This window comes from Cavia porcellus, unplaced genomic scaffold (genome assembly GCF_034190915.1).
Source record: "Cavia porcellus strain 051 isolate PalLab524CR breed Dunkin Hartley unplaced genomic scaffold, mCavPor4.1 scaffold_33, whole genome shotgun sequence".
Taxonomy (NCBI): domain Eukaryota; kingdom Metazoa; phylum Chordata; class Mammalia; order Rodentia; family Caviidae; genus Cavia; species Cavia porcellus.
The window spans coordinates 17,055,567-17,072,481 of NW_026947516.1; the positions used below are offsets into that span (position 1 = coordinate 17,055,567).

The following is a 16,915-nucleotide window of genomic DNA, read 5'->3' on the forward strand; positions in this document are numbered from 1 at the left end:
CTAAGTCTGAGAGGTAGCAAGAGAGGTATTGAAAAGTGACCAAAGAGGGGCTGGGGATTTAGCTCAGCGGCATAAGCACCTGCCTTGCAAGCAGGCTCGATCCCCGGTACCGATAAAAAGGAAAAAGACAAAAAAAAAAAAAAAAGAAAAGTGACCAAATTTGAGATGCATTAGACAATAGCACTAATCCTATGTCATGAAGGGTTCAGTGTTGGATGTGAGAGAGGGGTAAAACCCAAGAGTGATTCCACTTTCTCTGACCTGAACAACTGGAAAGATAGAGATTCTACTAGATGAGAGGGGGACAAGCATAAGAAGAGCTAATTGGAGGAGTTCAGCAGGTCAGCTTTGGCCATGGTCATTCTAGTTTATTTATAACATAGTCCAAGTACAGATGCAAAAATTGACAATGAAATATGAGTCTGGAATCCAGTGGGATCTTGGCTGAAATTTGGAAGCATATATGTATAAATGGTGTTTAAAACCATGAGTTAAATGAATTTCTTTTTTATTTTAAAAAAGGGTAAAACTAAAATTAACAAAACAGAACAAAGCAGATCAAAAGAAAACAATGTGACAGATTTCAATGCAAGACAACAGCAGATCTACAGTAGCTACCATAATGTCTCTTGTTTTCTTCTAAATGGTTGTCTATATCTTCACACACAACAGATTCATACAAAAAATAGTGTAAAACTGATCAGAGGGAAGCTGGGAAGATGGCAGATCAATAAGCAGCACAGGAAAAAGCCTCCCTGAGAGAAACAGCTCAGATGCTGGAATATAGCATCCTGGAGAAGACCAGATAGAAGGAGATAGATCCTCTCGATCCAAGAAGAAACTAAAGTGAAAAAAAAGAAAAAAAGAAAGAAAAAAAAGGAAAATGTGGAGAGAAGTCTGTAGCCAGATAGGCTCTCACTGAAGCCAGTAACACTGTGTGCAAAATGCCACTGGATTCCGAAGACGCATGGTCATGGTGAAGTTGGGGGTTGGCAAACCCAAGGGCCTCAGTGGGAAGATGCAGTCACAGAGGGGAGTGGCAAACCTGAGAACTGCACTGGCTTCGGTGAGCATGGGGGAACTCAGTCCTCCTGCAGGAGTGGGCACATGGCTGGGTGACATGTGGGAGTCAGGCAGGATAAGCCCAGAACCAGAACTGCAGCTGGCTTCATTCAGCCACTCCTAGTGCAGAGCAGATTGGTGAGAGTTGCTTGGACTGAGTCTCGCCCCTGTGAGTGATCCAATAGCCACGACCTAGGTTTTCCTGAAGCTATCCCTAACTGGCCCTGATCCTGTGGCACACACTAATGTGGTGAAGACTTACAGTGGTTCAACAGGTCATAAGGGAGGGGCCAGCCTGCCCTGCCTCTGCTTGTACTCCAGGGTCACCAGCAGACTGGGAAGAGCAGCAATCCATAGCCAGCATGCTTCAGAGTAATTGTAACCAATACAGGAAGTGCCGCGGACTCCCACTACCAACTTGACTGGAAGAAACCAGAAACATGACAAGAGGAAGAAACAAAAGGCAGTCTCCAGCCTCCACACAAATAGTACTGGCCTATAAGAGGTAAGCACAAAAGATATCAAGGGCTGCACACCTGTAGGTTCTGAGGAAGCAGCATCTGATATAAAGAAATATCTTCATGAAATTATAAAAGAACTTAAAACAAAAATATTAATACAAGAAAAGGAAGACATAAGAAAAATAATAAAAGAAATGCTAAGCACCTCTCAAGAAGACACAGATGGGAAAATGGAGTAGCATAGAAAAAGGAGGGAAACCTTCAATGAAGAATATAAAAAAATCTAGGATACATGAAACAAATTCAAAGAGATTACCAGGAAATTAAAAACTCCATTGCAAGCTGGCAAAACTGCTTGAAAGAAACTAAAGATAAACTATCAAACCTTGAAGACAGGTTTGCAACTTGTGATCATGAAAGGAAAGATCTCCTAAAAATAACAAGGAAACAGGAAGTAACAATACAAATGCTAGGAGATAAGAGGATCTATAACTTAAGAATAAAAACTGTGAGTGAAGAAGTGGGAGTAAACACAAAAGAAATGTAAAGGCTATTTACAGAAATAAAGAAAGTTTGCCAAGCATAGGAAAAGCAAATGATATTAAAATATATGAGGTATAAAGAACTCCAGCCAGCTATAACCAAAATAGATCTACACTCAGACATATCAAAATCAATATCCCAGAAATTCAACACTAGAACAGAATATTAAAAGCAGTCAGAGAAAACAAAGAGGTCACCTATAAAGGAAAACCCATCAGAATCATGACAGACTTCTTGACACAAATCATCAAATCAAGAAGAGCTTGGAATGAAGTATTCCAAGCCCTGAAAGAAAATAATCTCTAGCCCAGATTGATGTACCCTGTAAAACTGTCTCTAAAAATTAATGGAGAAATAAGATGCTTCCATGACAAAGAGGAACTGGGGGAGCTCGTGACCACCAATCCAACCCTACAAAAAATACTGATGGATGTTCTAGAGAGAGAGAGAGAGAAAAGACCATGGCTTCAGGAACAGCAGCATAGGGGGCTCACTGAATGGAACAAACGGTGTAATGAAGAGGAAAAGTAGACAAACAATGACAGAAAAATAGCATGGCAGAGATGAGGCATAGAAGGCTGCCGTAATTGCTAACATAAATGGCCTTGATACAGTAATAAAAAGAAACACAGGCAGAGTGGATCAGGAGATAGGGTCCATCAAGATGCTCTATGTAAGAAATATAATTAACCTGAAAGAGAGTTTATGGACTGAGAAGTCATAGATAAGAAAACAATGCTCTATGTGGCACTCCAGCCACTGCCTCTGGCACTGCCGGGCCACTGGCGAGACCTGTTGCCATGGGCCTGGGAGTGACTTGGAGCCACTGGCTGCCCCCACTCCTGCCCCCACCACTACCACCGACCCAGAGGGGAAGTGGCGCAAAGTCTGCCGCCACCACTGCTGCCGCCGTGCTCCAACCACCACCACCAGAGGGGAGGTGGAACAAAGTAATACAGTGCAGGCCACAGTGCTTGACTGATCCAGAGGGGAGGGGCCAGCATATGCTATTCCTGTCTGCAACTCACTAGCACACAACAGAGTGAAGGGCCATCTAGCCAGCACACTTCAGAAGAATTGTAACCAACAAAAAAAGAAACCAGGGTCTCCTGGAAGAAGCAAAAAAGGTGGGAAGAGGAAGCAACATCAAAAAGTCCCCTGGCCCCAACCCTGAGAACGTTGACCTAGGACAGGTAAAAAAAAAGGAGAATGAGAACAGCAAACATGCAATATCAGTCACAGTGCCAGTGGACATAAACAGATATATTCGGGACCTCATAGACAAGTTTAAATGTGAAATAATTAGCCAAATAAAGCAAGATATAAGAAAATTAATAAAAGAGATACTAAGAACCCCTCAAGCAAACACAGACAGAAGAAGGGAGGAACTCAAACAAAGGAGAGAACCATTTGATGAAGAATATAAAAAAATATAGAATACATGAAGCAGATTCAAAGAGATTACCAGGAAATTAAAAACTCTATGGAAAGATGGCAAATTAGCTTGAGAGAAACTAAGGATAGATTATCCAAACTGGAAGACAATTTTGCAATGTGGGAGTATGAAAGGGAAAACTTTTAAAAAATAACAAGGAAACAAGCAGTAACAATACAAAAGCTAGAAGATGACAAAAGGATCTATAACTTGGGAATAAAGAATGTGAATGAAGAAGCTGGGGTACAAACAAAGGAACTACAAAGGTTATTCACAGAAATAATTAAGGAAAACTTCCCAAACATAGGAAAAGGAAATGATATTCTGATATATGTGGCATACAGAACTCCCACCACCTACAACTAAAACAGAGCTACACCCAGGCATATCATAATCAATATCCCAGAAATTCAATATAAGAACAGAATATTAAAAGCTGTTAGAGACAAGAAACAGATAACCTATAGAGGAAGGTCCATCAGAATAACGGCAGACTTCTCGACACAAACCAACAAGTCAAGAAGAGCCTGGAGCGAAATATTCCAAGCCTGAAAGAAAACAGATACTTTAAAGAAAAAGAGATACTAAAGAACCCAGTGCTGATCATTATGAGTATCATAATGTGAAACCTAGTGATAGTATTATTCTTTGTTCAGAGTGATATTAGCCTGCTTGGGTTTGTTCAATCTCAACATAATTGAAGATATAAATAACTGCATGTATGGTTAAGAGTATAAGAATGGTAACCATATTTCTAAGTTTTTGTTGGATAGTGGAACAGAACTGGGTGCAATCTCACTGTTTGAATCCCCACTTTATATGCTCCACTTTAGTATCTTGAATAACTATTTGTAAGAAGACAGTTTGTAATCATCAACTAGTGATTCATTACTGTTTAATTTTTTCTTTGAAATTATGTATTATTCCTATCCATTTTCTGTTTTGTTTAGTCTTTTTTTAAATTAAATTTTAAAAAAAGACACTACAGTACCCAGTGCTGATCACAGAGTGTCATGATGTGAAATCCAGCAATACTATTATTCTTTGTTCAGAATGATTTTAACCTGCTTTAGTTTTTTTTAATCTAAACATAAATGAAGATATGGATAAATGCATGTATGTTTAAGTGTATAGGATTGACAACCATGTTACTAAGTTTTTGTTGGACAGTTGAACAGAACTGTTTGCAGTCTTGCTGTTTGAATTCCCACTTTACATGTTCCATTTTTGTACCTTGAACAACTATTTGTAAAACGACAATATGTAAACATCAACTAGTGATTTCTTATTGTTTATTTTTTTCTCTGAACATATGTATTATTTCTACCAATTATCTGGTTTTTTTAGTCTTTTTTTAAATAAAAATTTTTAAGAAAACAATGCTCTATGTGACAGGGAATCAGAAAAAAGTGGGGGCAGCTTGCTCTTCAGCTGCAGATTGCTTGGAAAGACATAACACTTTTATACAATGGAGAACTACTCAGCTTTTAGGAAGTAAAACCTTGAAGCCCTTGTAGGCAAATGGATACAACTTGAGATCATGCTCAGGGGTAAAAATGTTCAGAATCACTTAGGTAAATAGTAGGTTGCCTCCCTAATCTAAAAACTAAAGGAGTTAGTGGGATCCAAAATGTACAATGCATCCTGTGAAAGTGAAAGGGGAGGTATTGTCTAAAAAGGGAAGGCAGTGGACATTGTTGATCTTGTATCTTGATTTGAAACCCATACTGTTTTCATCACTCTGTTTAGTTTGGTATATTCTGTTCCAATTTGTCTATTTGTACTAGATTTGATAGTATGGACAGCTATCCCAAAGATAGTAGGATATACTATGGTAACCATTTTAAGTTTTCTATTAACTTAATCTGAAGCCCTGTATTGCTTTCACTGTCTTGTTTTGACTGATTTTGTTTGAATCTGTTTTGTTCAATCACTGTCTTGTCTTGACCGATTTACTGGAATTTGTTATGATTGATAGTATCAAGTCTGAGAGTATAGGCAACTACTCTGAAGACAATAAGATGCACTGTGATACCCATTCTGGTTTGACTATCATCTTTTTTTGAAGTCCTATAATGTTGCCAATGTTTTGTTTTTATTGATTCTGTTCTGTACTGCTATATTCAATTTTATTGTGCCTGAAGATATGGGCAATTCTATTAAAAATAACAAGAGACATCATGGTAACCATTATAGATCACCTTGCATTTTGGGTTTAAGTCATGTACTATGCACATCCTTTTGTTTTGACTGACTCCCTTTTGTTTTTTCCTCATTTGGTTTTATTCTCTTCAAAATAAAAATTTATAAAAACTGATCATAACAGAGTAATGAAAGCACTACAGGCCTTCATAACCAGACAATATGAAAGTTAACACTGGTTGTCATAATATCTCTTGTTCTCTTCAAAACAGCTGTGCACATGTTCATGTATGTTGAAATTAAAAGCAAGAAAAAACAGAAATGAGCCACAATCCAGCTTTCTCTTTTTCTCTCTGTTTCCTTCTGCTACTGTCTTTCTCATAAAATGTATCCTACCAGGTTGCTTCATATTTTAAAAATGTAAACACAAGTGAACAAGCCTGTTCATGTCATAAAGTTATATTATCCCATGCTGTGTCCTTTGTCTGTTGCCTGCTGAAGGCTTGAATGAACAAGCTGTAGAGAAATTCCTAAGGGTCTTGCCGAGTGAAAGCGACAATGAAGACTATAATTCAAATGTATTAAATCATGTAGCTGAAATAGCCAGCTGCCAAAAGTTAGAATTTAACTAAAGATACGGAAAATACAGAGCCAAAGAAAGGTTCAGGAGAAGTAGCAGAGGAAGTGAATGAATAGAACAAATAAATAAATCTGTGACATTTTGACTTAGAGGAAACCACTCCTCCCAGCTGCTTCTGAGCATTTTAAGCCCCAGCAAGGGATGGAAATTCTAAAAGATTGTACCCAGGTGTTTCCACATTTATATCACCTCCCTTAAATTTATTTTTTATTCTGAAATAGATCTTTTACCATTACCATAAAAGCAACAGAGTAAATACAAATTACCATATGGGAAAGGAAGTTAATTAGGAGAGTAGAATTAATTTACTGCACCAGGTTGCTATGCTACCGATCTTCTGCTTCGCTCCCAATATGTCCATCACTACACACTTTATTCTCAGAGGATAGAGAGCTAGTTGGAATTCATCAGTGACTTTTATTTGCCATCAAGGTATTATCTATCCACTTTTGAATTCTTCTGAAGAACTACTTGTCCTTCCCCATATTCCTATTTCCAAAGTGAAATATTTCAAGTATTTGCAAGTTCTTTTTCATAGAATACTGTAATTAAGCTGTTACTGGTGGAATTTTCTCCACTAGATAAAGCCTTCTGAAAATTTGAGCTGCCTCTGTTTTGTTCACTGTTGGGTCTTCAGCCCCTAACAGAACACTCAGCAGAAGGGAGGTTTTCAGTAAGACTTGACTGAGCAAATGGATTGAAAGGATGCTAATCGTGGGTCTGCTCAGAAGAATACCTCTTTGAAAGTCAGTAGTTTCATGTCCTCCTTCCAACCCAACTTCATCGTATCATAGATGCCTACAAATAAGTATTCAACAATTTATAAATTAATATAGTGGGTCCATGTATGTTAAGAGGATGGCCAATTTTCTTGGCTGTCCACAGCAGAGCCTAAAATATATCATTAGATGTATTATACATAACCAGCCAGAGAAAATGGTGGAATGTGTAAAGCCGAATATGGTGATATTGTTGTAATGAAATAAAGTGACAGTCACATATTTTCATTATAATCACAGTGCATTGCAGTTTAACAAGGCCAATCTCTTCTCCATTCTGGATTCCTAATCATTTAAACTATGAGGTATACTCCTTTGGGGTCACATTAACTGTTCATCTCTCGATGTTTTCTCTAGCCTCACTTTGTCCAAACATTGAGTTGAAATTTTTGTTGCTTATTCTCTTTGCACTTTGGCATTACCTAATGGTTTCCTGGCTCTGACTCCTGTGAGAAAAGTCAACGTCAGAAGTTGGGTTTGGCCTAGATATCTTCTTGTCCTTTCCAGCACACAGCTCTATAAACAAAGGCAAGGTTATCACACATACCCAAGAGCTGCCTAGGAAAAGCAATAGCTATAGTTATCAAAGTTGGAACCTTTATGAAATATGTTTTTGTCTCCATTTTTGTTGCATTTAATCAGCTCAACAAGTGTTGGCTAAGTGCTGAGCGTGGTTTCCTGTGGGATTGTGTAAGGCCCTGCAGGACAATAAACGTTTTGGGGGCACTGAGTAATGCAGCCATTTCTGAGGCAGCAGCTGGGAAAATGTGAGACAATTCACTACTGCTGAAAAGACAAGAGCTGAGGCAGTGTTCCTGCCAGGACAGACGACCTTCTCTGCGGTGGACCCGGGTGACGGAAAAAGCCAAAATGGTGCGTGTAAGTGACAGTGTCATAATCTACAGGAAAATAAGGTCAGATTCAGTGTTGTGGAGCCAGAAGTTTACAAAATTTGGGAAGCCCATCATATAAAAAATGGCACAAAATTATAAATATGAAATTAGTCAGACTTCCCCTGGGACTTTGGAAGGGACCCTATAATTTGGGGACCAGAAGGTGAAACTGCTATCATTTCACTATGTATATACAGGCCTTGCTTAAAACTTCATTTTGGGGAGCTGTCAAGTCCTGAGCATACTGGCACCAGTTCCCTCAAGCTTTGTGCTCTTTTCTCTGCTGATTTTCTCCCTGCTATTCATTGATCATCTCCCTTCTATGGCTTTTCATATTGGGTTTGTAATTGCTTCTAAAAATACAAAGAATGTTCACTTATATCTTCTTTTATTTATATTTTTATAATGTTATTTCAGCTACAAATATTTGTTCCTATGTTCCTGAAGTTTCCCTAAATCAGATTTGGGAGTATCTTAGATGGAGATATAAATATGGTAGGGAAGTATAACGTAGAGTTGGACCCACATTCAGTACTTTGAATGTTCTTGTGGACCATGATTATTTCATTGGATTTAAATAGCACAAACATGTTATTGTCTGGACCAGCGTTTCTCAAGCTCTCATGTGTGCACATGAATCACCTGAGGAGCTCTTTAAAATACAGATTAAAATGCAGATACTGAGTCTCCTAAGTGTTGTCATTGCTTCCAGTTCATGGACCAAAATTTTTGTAACATCTACAAAGTCATCCAAGAAATATGATGTTACAAATACACTGTCAATGAGAGGCTGGTTCCACCTGATTTTTAAAATAACTAATCCAGGATGGAGAGTGTGTAAGAAATGTTCAGTAAAGGTGCTTCTGGCATGAGCACGTACAAAGAGGTCTTCCTGACCCCTGTTACCACCTTTGCCCAGCAGCTGCAGGCAGAGAGATAAGAAGTAAAATTTGACTTCTGAAGATCACTTAATTTTCTTTATTTTTGAAAGTTTTCTATGATCTATTTTTAAATTTTGCCTAGGGAATGATGAGAAGAAGAACATGTTTCCAAAACAACTATAGGGGTGCTCGTCATTCTACTGCCGTTTTCTCTTGACTCTTCATAACCTTAAGGGTGGTTACCGTTCTACTCCTTTACAGATGGGGAAGCTGAGGTTTAGCAGAGTTAAGTAACATGCCAGGTTGCTTACAGACAAAACAGGGATTTGAACCCACCCAAACTTGCTGCTTTTCACCCACCAACCCGTAACACATAAGCAGTATTACTTACTAAGGTGAGTCACTTTTTGTTTTCCTAAGGATGTGCCCAGAAAGAATGGTGTGGGCAGAGAGAAGGGAGCAGAAGGAAAAAAAAAATTGTTGAAACAAATAGAATTTAGAAAGGCTTTAGAAGACACTAATGATTAATCTCACACTCAAATTTTAGTTTCAACATGAACAGCATTGAGGTTCTGTGGGGTTTTTGCAAGAAAATGATCTTCTTAAAATGTCTGGTTTTCATAAATTCATTTTGGAGCAAGTAAGTGCCATGTTCCAAAATACTGGGGATTTGAGAGCGCCAATACTAGAGAGTTTTCGCCCATACTATGCCAAATCAACAGTAACTTCTCTGTTCTATGAACAATCGTGGGAAATAGGGCTTTACCAGATTCTGTGGAGCTGGCATTTGTCTTTGGCGAGCATCCTAAGACTTTTTAAACCACTTCACCTAATTCTGAGTTGAGCTTTTTGTTCCTGTTTAAACTTAGCATTGTATTTTGTCAATTATTTAGCAGGAAGCTAAGTGGGCCTGCCCTTGGGCAAATATTTCAAGATTAAATTTGTCACCGGGCCCTCCAGTTTCCTTTTCACACACCACCCAGTTCAAACTTGAAACATCTTCCTCCTCCTCCTTCTCAATGATCCCATCTACTGCCCTCCTAGAGTCTGCTTTATTTTACTACATTGACACCAACAAAAATCTTTAGGTAAATGATATGTAAATTAAAAGAGGATAACCAAACAAGTAAAGGTGCAAGAAATTGCTGTACTTACCTCTCCGTTCTAAGGGGTAAAGCTTTAAAGGCACTGTTTTGAGCCACTTAGGGAATATAATTTTTAGTTGAGGGTTTCATTTACCTATATATACATTTCCTCTTCCTTTCCTGCCTTCTGTTCCACTTAAAATTTATTCCTGTATTTGAGTTTGCATGTTCTTATTAATTGTTAAAAAGTGGGTTAGAAATTCTTCTCCCCACCCCCGTGTGTGTTTGTGTGTGTGTGTGTGTGTGTGTGTGTGTGTGTGTGTGTGTGTGGTGCAGGGCATGGAAATCAGGGTCTTACACCTACTGGGCAAATGCATTAGTACTGAGCTATATCCTCAATCCAAAATATTGTTATTTAACACTGCTTTGATGGTTTCTTTTGAAAGATTATATATAGATGGCATCTTTCTGATGGTTTTATTGGCAACTTCTTTGCACAGGTCTGGTAAGATCTAAATGTACGCCTTGTCCCTTAAACAGCATGCTTTATTAAGGAAATGGTGTGTTTTTCTGAGTAGATCCCTTTTAGTCTGTTTATGGCTATGGAGTGGACATTGAACGCAGAAGGACACCAGGATCTGGCTCTGTGGGGTGTCTCTCAGGTCACTGGTTCACGGTCTCAACCAAGTCCCTTATGTTGTTGGGGCTCAGTGTTGCACCTCTAAAATGATTTCTAGAGTTCCTGCCAGTCTTGACATCCCATGGCTGGCCTTCTGTATTGAGGTTTTTGTCTTCTTTGGTTTAGGATGGTCTGATTTAGTGGGCTTGTTCTTTTTTAACACTGGTATCTTGCTCAAGAAAGTGGGCTGTAGGCCAAGATACAGCTCAGTGGCATAAGCGCCTGCCTAGCAAGGGCAAAGTCCTGAGTTTGATTCCCGGTACAAAAAAATAAAAAATAAACCAAAAAACGTGGACTGTGGAGTTAGACTGTAGGATTCAAATCCCAAATCCACCACGCTGCCAGTGCGACCTGGGTAATTTATTTATCCATTGCAGTTTCATCATCTATAAATGGGGAATGAAGTTACTACCTATTATGTAGTATGACCATGTCACAAACCTGCCCCATCAAGTAGGAGTATCACAAACTACCCCAAAAGATGGCTGTGTTAGTGCATGCCCTATTAGGTAGGGTATTGCAGTATACCCCGTAAGTGGAGGGTGTCATAAAATGTCCCACAAATTAACTTGTGTTGGAAGCTGTAAATAGTATCCTGCATATGGTGAGCCCTACTCAAATGTATGGTTAAAATTATTATTATTAAAATCATTTGCATTCTTCAAATCCAATTTCAATGTCCACTCTCAAATAATAAACTTCCTCCATTATTTTAGAAACAAAACAGCTTTTCCTTTATCACAGCTTTCATGACCAAGTGAATGGACTCCTTTGGAGCATTTGAGTTTTTTCTTTCACCTTTCTTTTTTAATCATGATTTGGCACCAGGTATTTTTACATGAAGTTTTTCACTTAAGTCATGTAAAGTGAAAGAGCCATAATCTCTCACTTTACAGATTAGGAAACTGAAAGTTGAGAAGGGAAAGGGCTTGGTAATGTGACACTGTTCACCAATAGCAGTCAGGTAGTCTCCTTCCGAGCTCCTGAGCCCATTGCCCCACAGCAAGCTTACATACCTCTAATTAGGTCTGAAACTTGTCTCTCAAATTTTCTTGATGTCACCCAAGGCCATGGAACCACTTGTTCCATGTCTAACACACTGTAGGCTCAAAGTCAAATATTCCAAGTAGACCTGCCACATTGAACTTCTTACTCTTGTTTTCATATAAATCTTAAACAACCATAGTGATTACAAGCCATTTTAATTTAACATGCACTTTTCATGTATGGAATAGGTTCCACAGTGGTTGTTGCCTTCCTCATAAGAAAACATTATATTAATTTCTTTCAGGTTTTTTTTTACCTTCCTTATGTTTTAATCCCACTCTAGTTTCATGTACTTATGAAAATAGGCAGCTTGGGATATTTGGTAAGCAAATTGGTGTCTCTATTATATGTAGGTGGTAATATAGGCGTTCAGCCAAATCCCACCTGTTTTTCTATGGAAATGGATTTCTGTTTAATTCTTATTTTATTTTGAAAGGCCTTTCTTTGCAGCTGAATTTCTCTTATATAAGGGTGGACAGAAGAGCATTTGTAGTCATGGGGCATGCATTTGGGTCAACAGTAATACTTGAGCCCTGTTCATCTATTGTACTAATAAAGAGGAGGCAATATTACACTTCACAGTTAGCCATCACAAGTTGTCACCTCCTGCTATAAGTAAAACTGGAGAAATGCCTTCAATTTAGAATCTAGACTCTTTAGAGGAGAAAGGGGAAATCCAAGAAAAAGACAGAAGGAAACAAAGGGAAAAAAAACAGGTTCAAGCCTGAGCAGGAACCAGAGAGCTTGTCACAGAAGAAACTGATCTGGGGATGGCAAAAGCTTGAGTCATCAAAACACGGATCTTACAGCTTGTGAAGGAGGCCTCCAAATCCACCTTAGACAGTGAAGAGCTGTGATGGCCTGGAGGTCTTGATTCTGGACAGAAATTCAGAGACGCAGTGTCCCAGATGTTTGGCACACGAGCAGAGCAACTTACAGATCCATGTACACAGGACATGAACCATCTTTGGGAAAGTAAGCATAGGATGTATATATTAGACTTTTTTTTAAAAAAATATGATGTTATGTTAGTCTTTTTCATTTGCCTGCCTATACTTCTTGGTTCTGTGGAATAGACACATACAGTGTTTGGAAGAAATGCAAGAACAAATTCACAAACGGATGACTTCAGGAGTCAACAATTATGTTGAAATTTGACAAATTATATTTTGTCAGAAGTAGCATAAGATTTTATGGTAATCATGATTCTGCATTACATTGCTTTGAAGCCTTATAATGTTTTCATTCATTAGTTGGAAGGGTTTTATTCTTTTTTTTATTTTATGATCTGTGATGGTATGAACAACTATTTTGAAGAAAACAAGACATTATAACAGCCATTGCTGATTTAAGTCCTACCATGCTTTTGTTCTTCTGTTTCCATTGGTTCTATCATGTTGTGTCTTATTGGATTTTAATATGTAAGATAGTATAAACAAACTTTTTATGGAAAAGGAGGTAATATAGTAGCCATTTTTCATTTTCAGTTATTTGGTTCTGAATGCCCTGTGATACTTTCATTCTCTTGAATGATTTTATACTGTTTTGTTATGTTTGATACTATCCTATATGCAGCTATGCTCAACTATTTCAAAGGAAGAAACATTATGGTAGTTAGTTACTATCAGGTTGTCTTATGGTGAAGTACTGTGTTGCTTACATTGTTCTGTTCTGATCCTCTTTGTTATGTCCTGTTTTGGCTTAATTTCTTTAAAAGAAAAAAAATTAGAAAAAGAAGTAGCAAGGCTGGGCTGGGGATTTAGCTCAGCGATGTAAGCACCTGCCTGATGAGTGTGAGGTTGTGAGTTCGATTCCTGGTACCAAAAAAAAAAAAAAAGCAGCAAGGCTTGTAAATCCTTGGAGATTTATTGGACAATGTACTTGAGGGCTTGATACCTTCCTTTCTAGTCAATATTTTCCTTTCTTCAATATATAGAGGCCAATTTGTGAGTGTCTGGGTGGTTTCTGCAGTTCTTATTACTTTTTATATAAATTTCTAAAAGTCAAATCTTTAATGTGATGCATGTGAATATTCTATAAACAAAAAGTGTGTATAATATCATACGGTACTGGGGAAAACTTCATACTATCTTGGACATTGGGATTTGCATTTTGAAAAGTGTTTTTATGCCAAAAAATTGATTAAGCATATGAAAAACTTCTGAAAAGTAAGCTTCTTAGTCAACTAGCCAGATCGATTTACTAAGCACTCTACCTTGGGGAATATTTTACCATTAGGCATGAAAGAAATTTGTCAAGTTTTTTACATCTTTCATTTTCTGCTTTATTAGTACATTATTCAAAATGTAGAAACATAAAATGCAAAAGTACCCTAGTCTATCACTCCCAAAAGTACAACTTCATAGTTTCTGTAAGTTTTCAAGCACTTTCCCTTTAGCTATAGACTCTGGGTGTAGAGTAGCAGGCCTAGGTATGGAGCCTGCAGCGAAACAGAGGTGGAAAGGAGGCACCACCCTGCTCCTTGATCTTTTCCCCGTCTTCCAGTCTAAAGAAAAAAAAAAAAAATGACCGCAATGAATAGCACCCATTGTGCTCAAGAGAAAACTGTCACTTTTCTATTTTCCCAAAAGAATTATCATTTTAAAATTGATAATGTTGGGGCTGGGGATTTAACTCAGTGGCATAAGCACCTGCCTTGCAAGTGTGCAGTCATGAGTTCGATCCCTGGTACTGATAAAAAAGAAAAAGACCAAAAAAAAAAAAAAAAAAAAAAAAAAAAAAAAAAAAAAAAAAGAGAGAGAGAGAAAAGAAAAAGAAAAAGAAAAAATAGGTAATGTTCAGAGCAAAATGTATGCTAGAAGTTATTGTGTTTAATGATTACTACTCCTGTCCACAAGTCAAGCAAAGTCTCTGAAAGACAGTGTAGGGAGTAACACATAGTGTACTGATCTACGTAGCCAAATAATAAAAACTGGTTTTCTTGATTCCTGCTTTTAGAGTTGAATAGTCCATATCAGGAAGAATATTGACTGGGACTGGTAGTAGTTTATTCGATACCAGGTCATCTTTCTTAGTTTCCCTTTCTTTCCATCCTCTCATAATATTGGGCTCATTATCCCCCTGGGCCAGTGGGAAGTGTCTTCTAGTGATTGGGTGGCTTGACTAGGCACCTGTCTCCTTCCAGACAGAGCATTGTCTGTGTGGGAGCTTCCAGATCAATAACAGTAAATAAGATGCAAATATCCTCTTTTAATGCACTACTGTGGAATAGCCAAAGGGCATATGAGTGATGCTGGTACCTTGGAGCAGAAACTTTTCACTCAGAGTGTGAGAGTTAAGGACCCACACATAGGCCCTTAGGAGGCTGAGGTGAGTAGAGTTGATTACATTTACATCATCAAAGACCTTAACTATTGCTCATCTGATAATAATGGTGCTGCTTCACAAAACAAAGAAGAACATAAGAAAATGTATCTCTGTAGCCTGTGGTTTAATGTTATTTTTGTTCATTAGATCTAATATCAGACTAAGAGTTAAAGCAACAATCTTAGTAAATCCAGAAAATAAGTACATTTATTTTTTAGGTTTTAGGGTAAAAAAACAAGATTGCTTTTATTTTATAAGTACACTTGTTTAAATCTCTTTTATATTTCTTTTGATAATATTTTTGCTGTACTCTCACATTTCTTCCCTTTATTCTCTCAATTATTCATTTTGTTTTAAATTTTCTGAAGTATTTAAAATTATGTTATATGTTTTATGTTTAATATTTGGTCATGATCAGGGGCATCAGCATCTCACAATGATTCGGATAATTTTGCCAAACCATAAACCAAATTAACAGGGTAATTTTCAATTGATCAGTTACTTTATGCATGGTAAGCTATCTGGGATGGTTTTAACAGTTTTATTGTATATTCTACGCAATTCAGCAAACATCTATAGAATGTTTAAGCAATAAAGAACATTTTGATAGGGTGATCAGAGGATGGTGCAAGGGTAGTGAATATATAGTTCAGAGAGGAAGATGAGGCACTGGATGAATCAAATGGTAACATGTTTATGAAACTCAGAAAAACAGAAGTAGGACAATGTAAATACATGTGTACTTTATAATCCTGAGACAGTCTTATTTCAAAAATTAGCATTTATATTACCAGTGAATGAAAGATCGTTAAGTAAAATGTAAGAAAGCTAAGAGGGCCTAGCTGGAGGCTACAGTCATTTCAATTATTTCCTTTTATTTAGGATGATAATATGGACACAAAATCCATTCTAGAAGAGCTTCTTCTCAAAAGGTCACAACAAAAGAAGAAAATGTCACCAAATAATTACAAAGAGCGGCTTTTCGTTTTGACTAAAGCAAACCTTTCCTACTACGAATATGACAAAATGGTGAGACTGTTTCCTTATTCTCTTATATTTATATTGTACTATTTATTCCCTCCCTTTTTTTTTTTTTTTTGTCTTTTTCGTTTTTATCAGTACCAGGGATCGAACTCACGACTGCCTGCTTGCAAGAGGCAGGCGCTTATGTCGCTGAGCTAAATCCCCAGCCCCTCCCTCCTTCCCTTATATTTATACTGTACTATTATCCCCCTCAGGCTCACAAAGTACTTGAGTATAATGAAAGATTAGATTTCTTACAGTAAAGATTAACTTGCATCCACTTACTCCTTTGTCTTTGCTTAACCAAAGTACAAGGGACCCAAAGTATTTTAAAATATTAATCAGCATTGCTCAGGTAAACTGTAACTTTAGAATGATAGTTCTCAACTGGTAGAATTTTTGCTTCTCTGGAGGCAGTGGACTAGAGACATTTTAGGTTGTCACAACTGCCAATAGGGAGAGGCAAGTGTCCCTAGCATCCAGTGAGTAGAGGCCACGGATGCTACTAAATGCTCTACAATACACAGGAGAACCCCAGAGCAAAGATTCATTCAGCCCTGAGTGGCAATAGAGCTGATGATGAGAAATGCTGCCATCTAACACTCCTGTAAATAAGATTGTCTCAGTACAGTTGAGGATTCTATCATAGTAGAAATAGTAAAATGCTATCGTAAAATTGAAACAAAGCAAAGATGTTTGAGGAGTTACATCTTTACTTTCCTATGTTCATTAACTATGTAGCAGGTGATTTGAAACACATTTCCTAATTCATTTATCAGATAAATTAACTATTGCTTAACTACTTGCTTTTGGAGGAGCATATATGTTGTATCCACATTTGAGAAATATATTCTATTCTCGTTTAGTTTTGACTATTATGGAGTAATAGGAAATGATTCACCACCAACACCACACCCC

The 16,915-nt window shown here is 37.6% G+C and overlaps 1 protein-coding gene across 4 annotated transcripts in view; it reads left to right on the top strand.

Moving 5' to 3' along the window:
* Positions 1–7,731: 7,731 nt before the first annotated feature.
* Positions 7,732–16,915, top strand: part of Bmx (BMX non-receptor tyrosine kinase) — a 49,183-nt gene continuing 39,999 nt past the window's right edge. The window contains exons 1-3 of one of the 4 annotated variants that reach the window (XM_013144867.3): positions 7,782–7,935; positions 9,098–9,231; positions 15,857–16,003. In XM_013144867.3, the coding sequence (XP_013000321.1) occupies positions 15,866–16,003 (138 nt within the window). In that variant the 5' untranslated portion in view covers positions 7,782–7,935; positions 9,098–9,231; positions 15,857–15,865. Of the gene's footprint in view, positions 7,942–9,097; positions 9,232–15,856; positions 16,004–16,915 lie in introns of all 4 variants that reach the window. The other 3 variants (XM_003463020.5, XM_063242934.1, XM_063242933.1) reach the window with 3 other exon arrangements.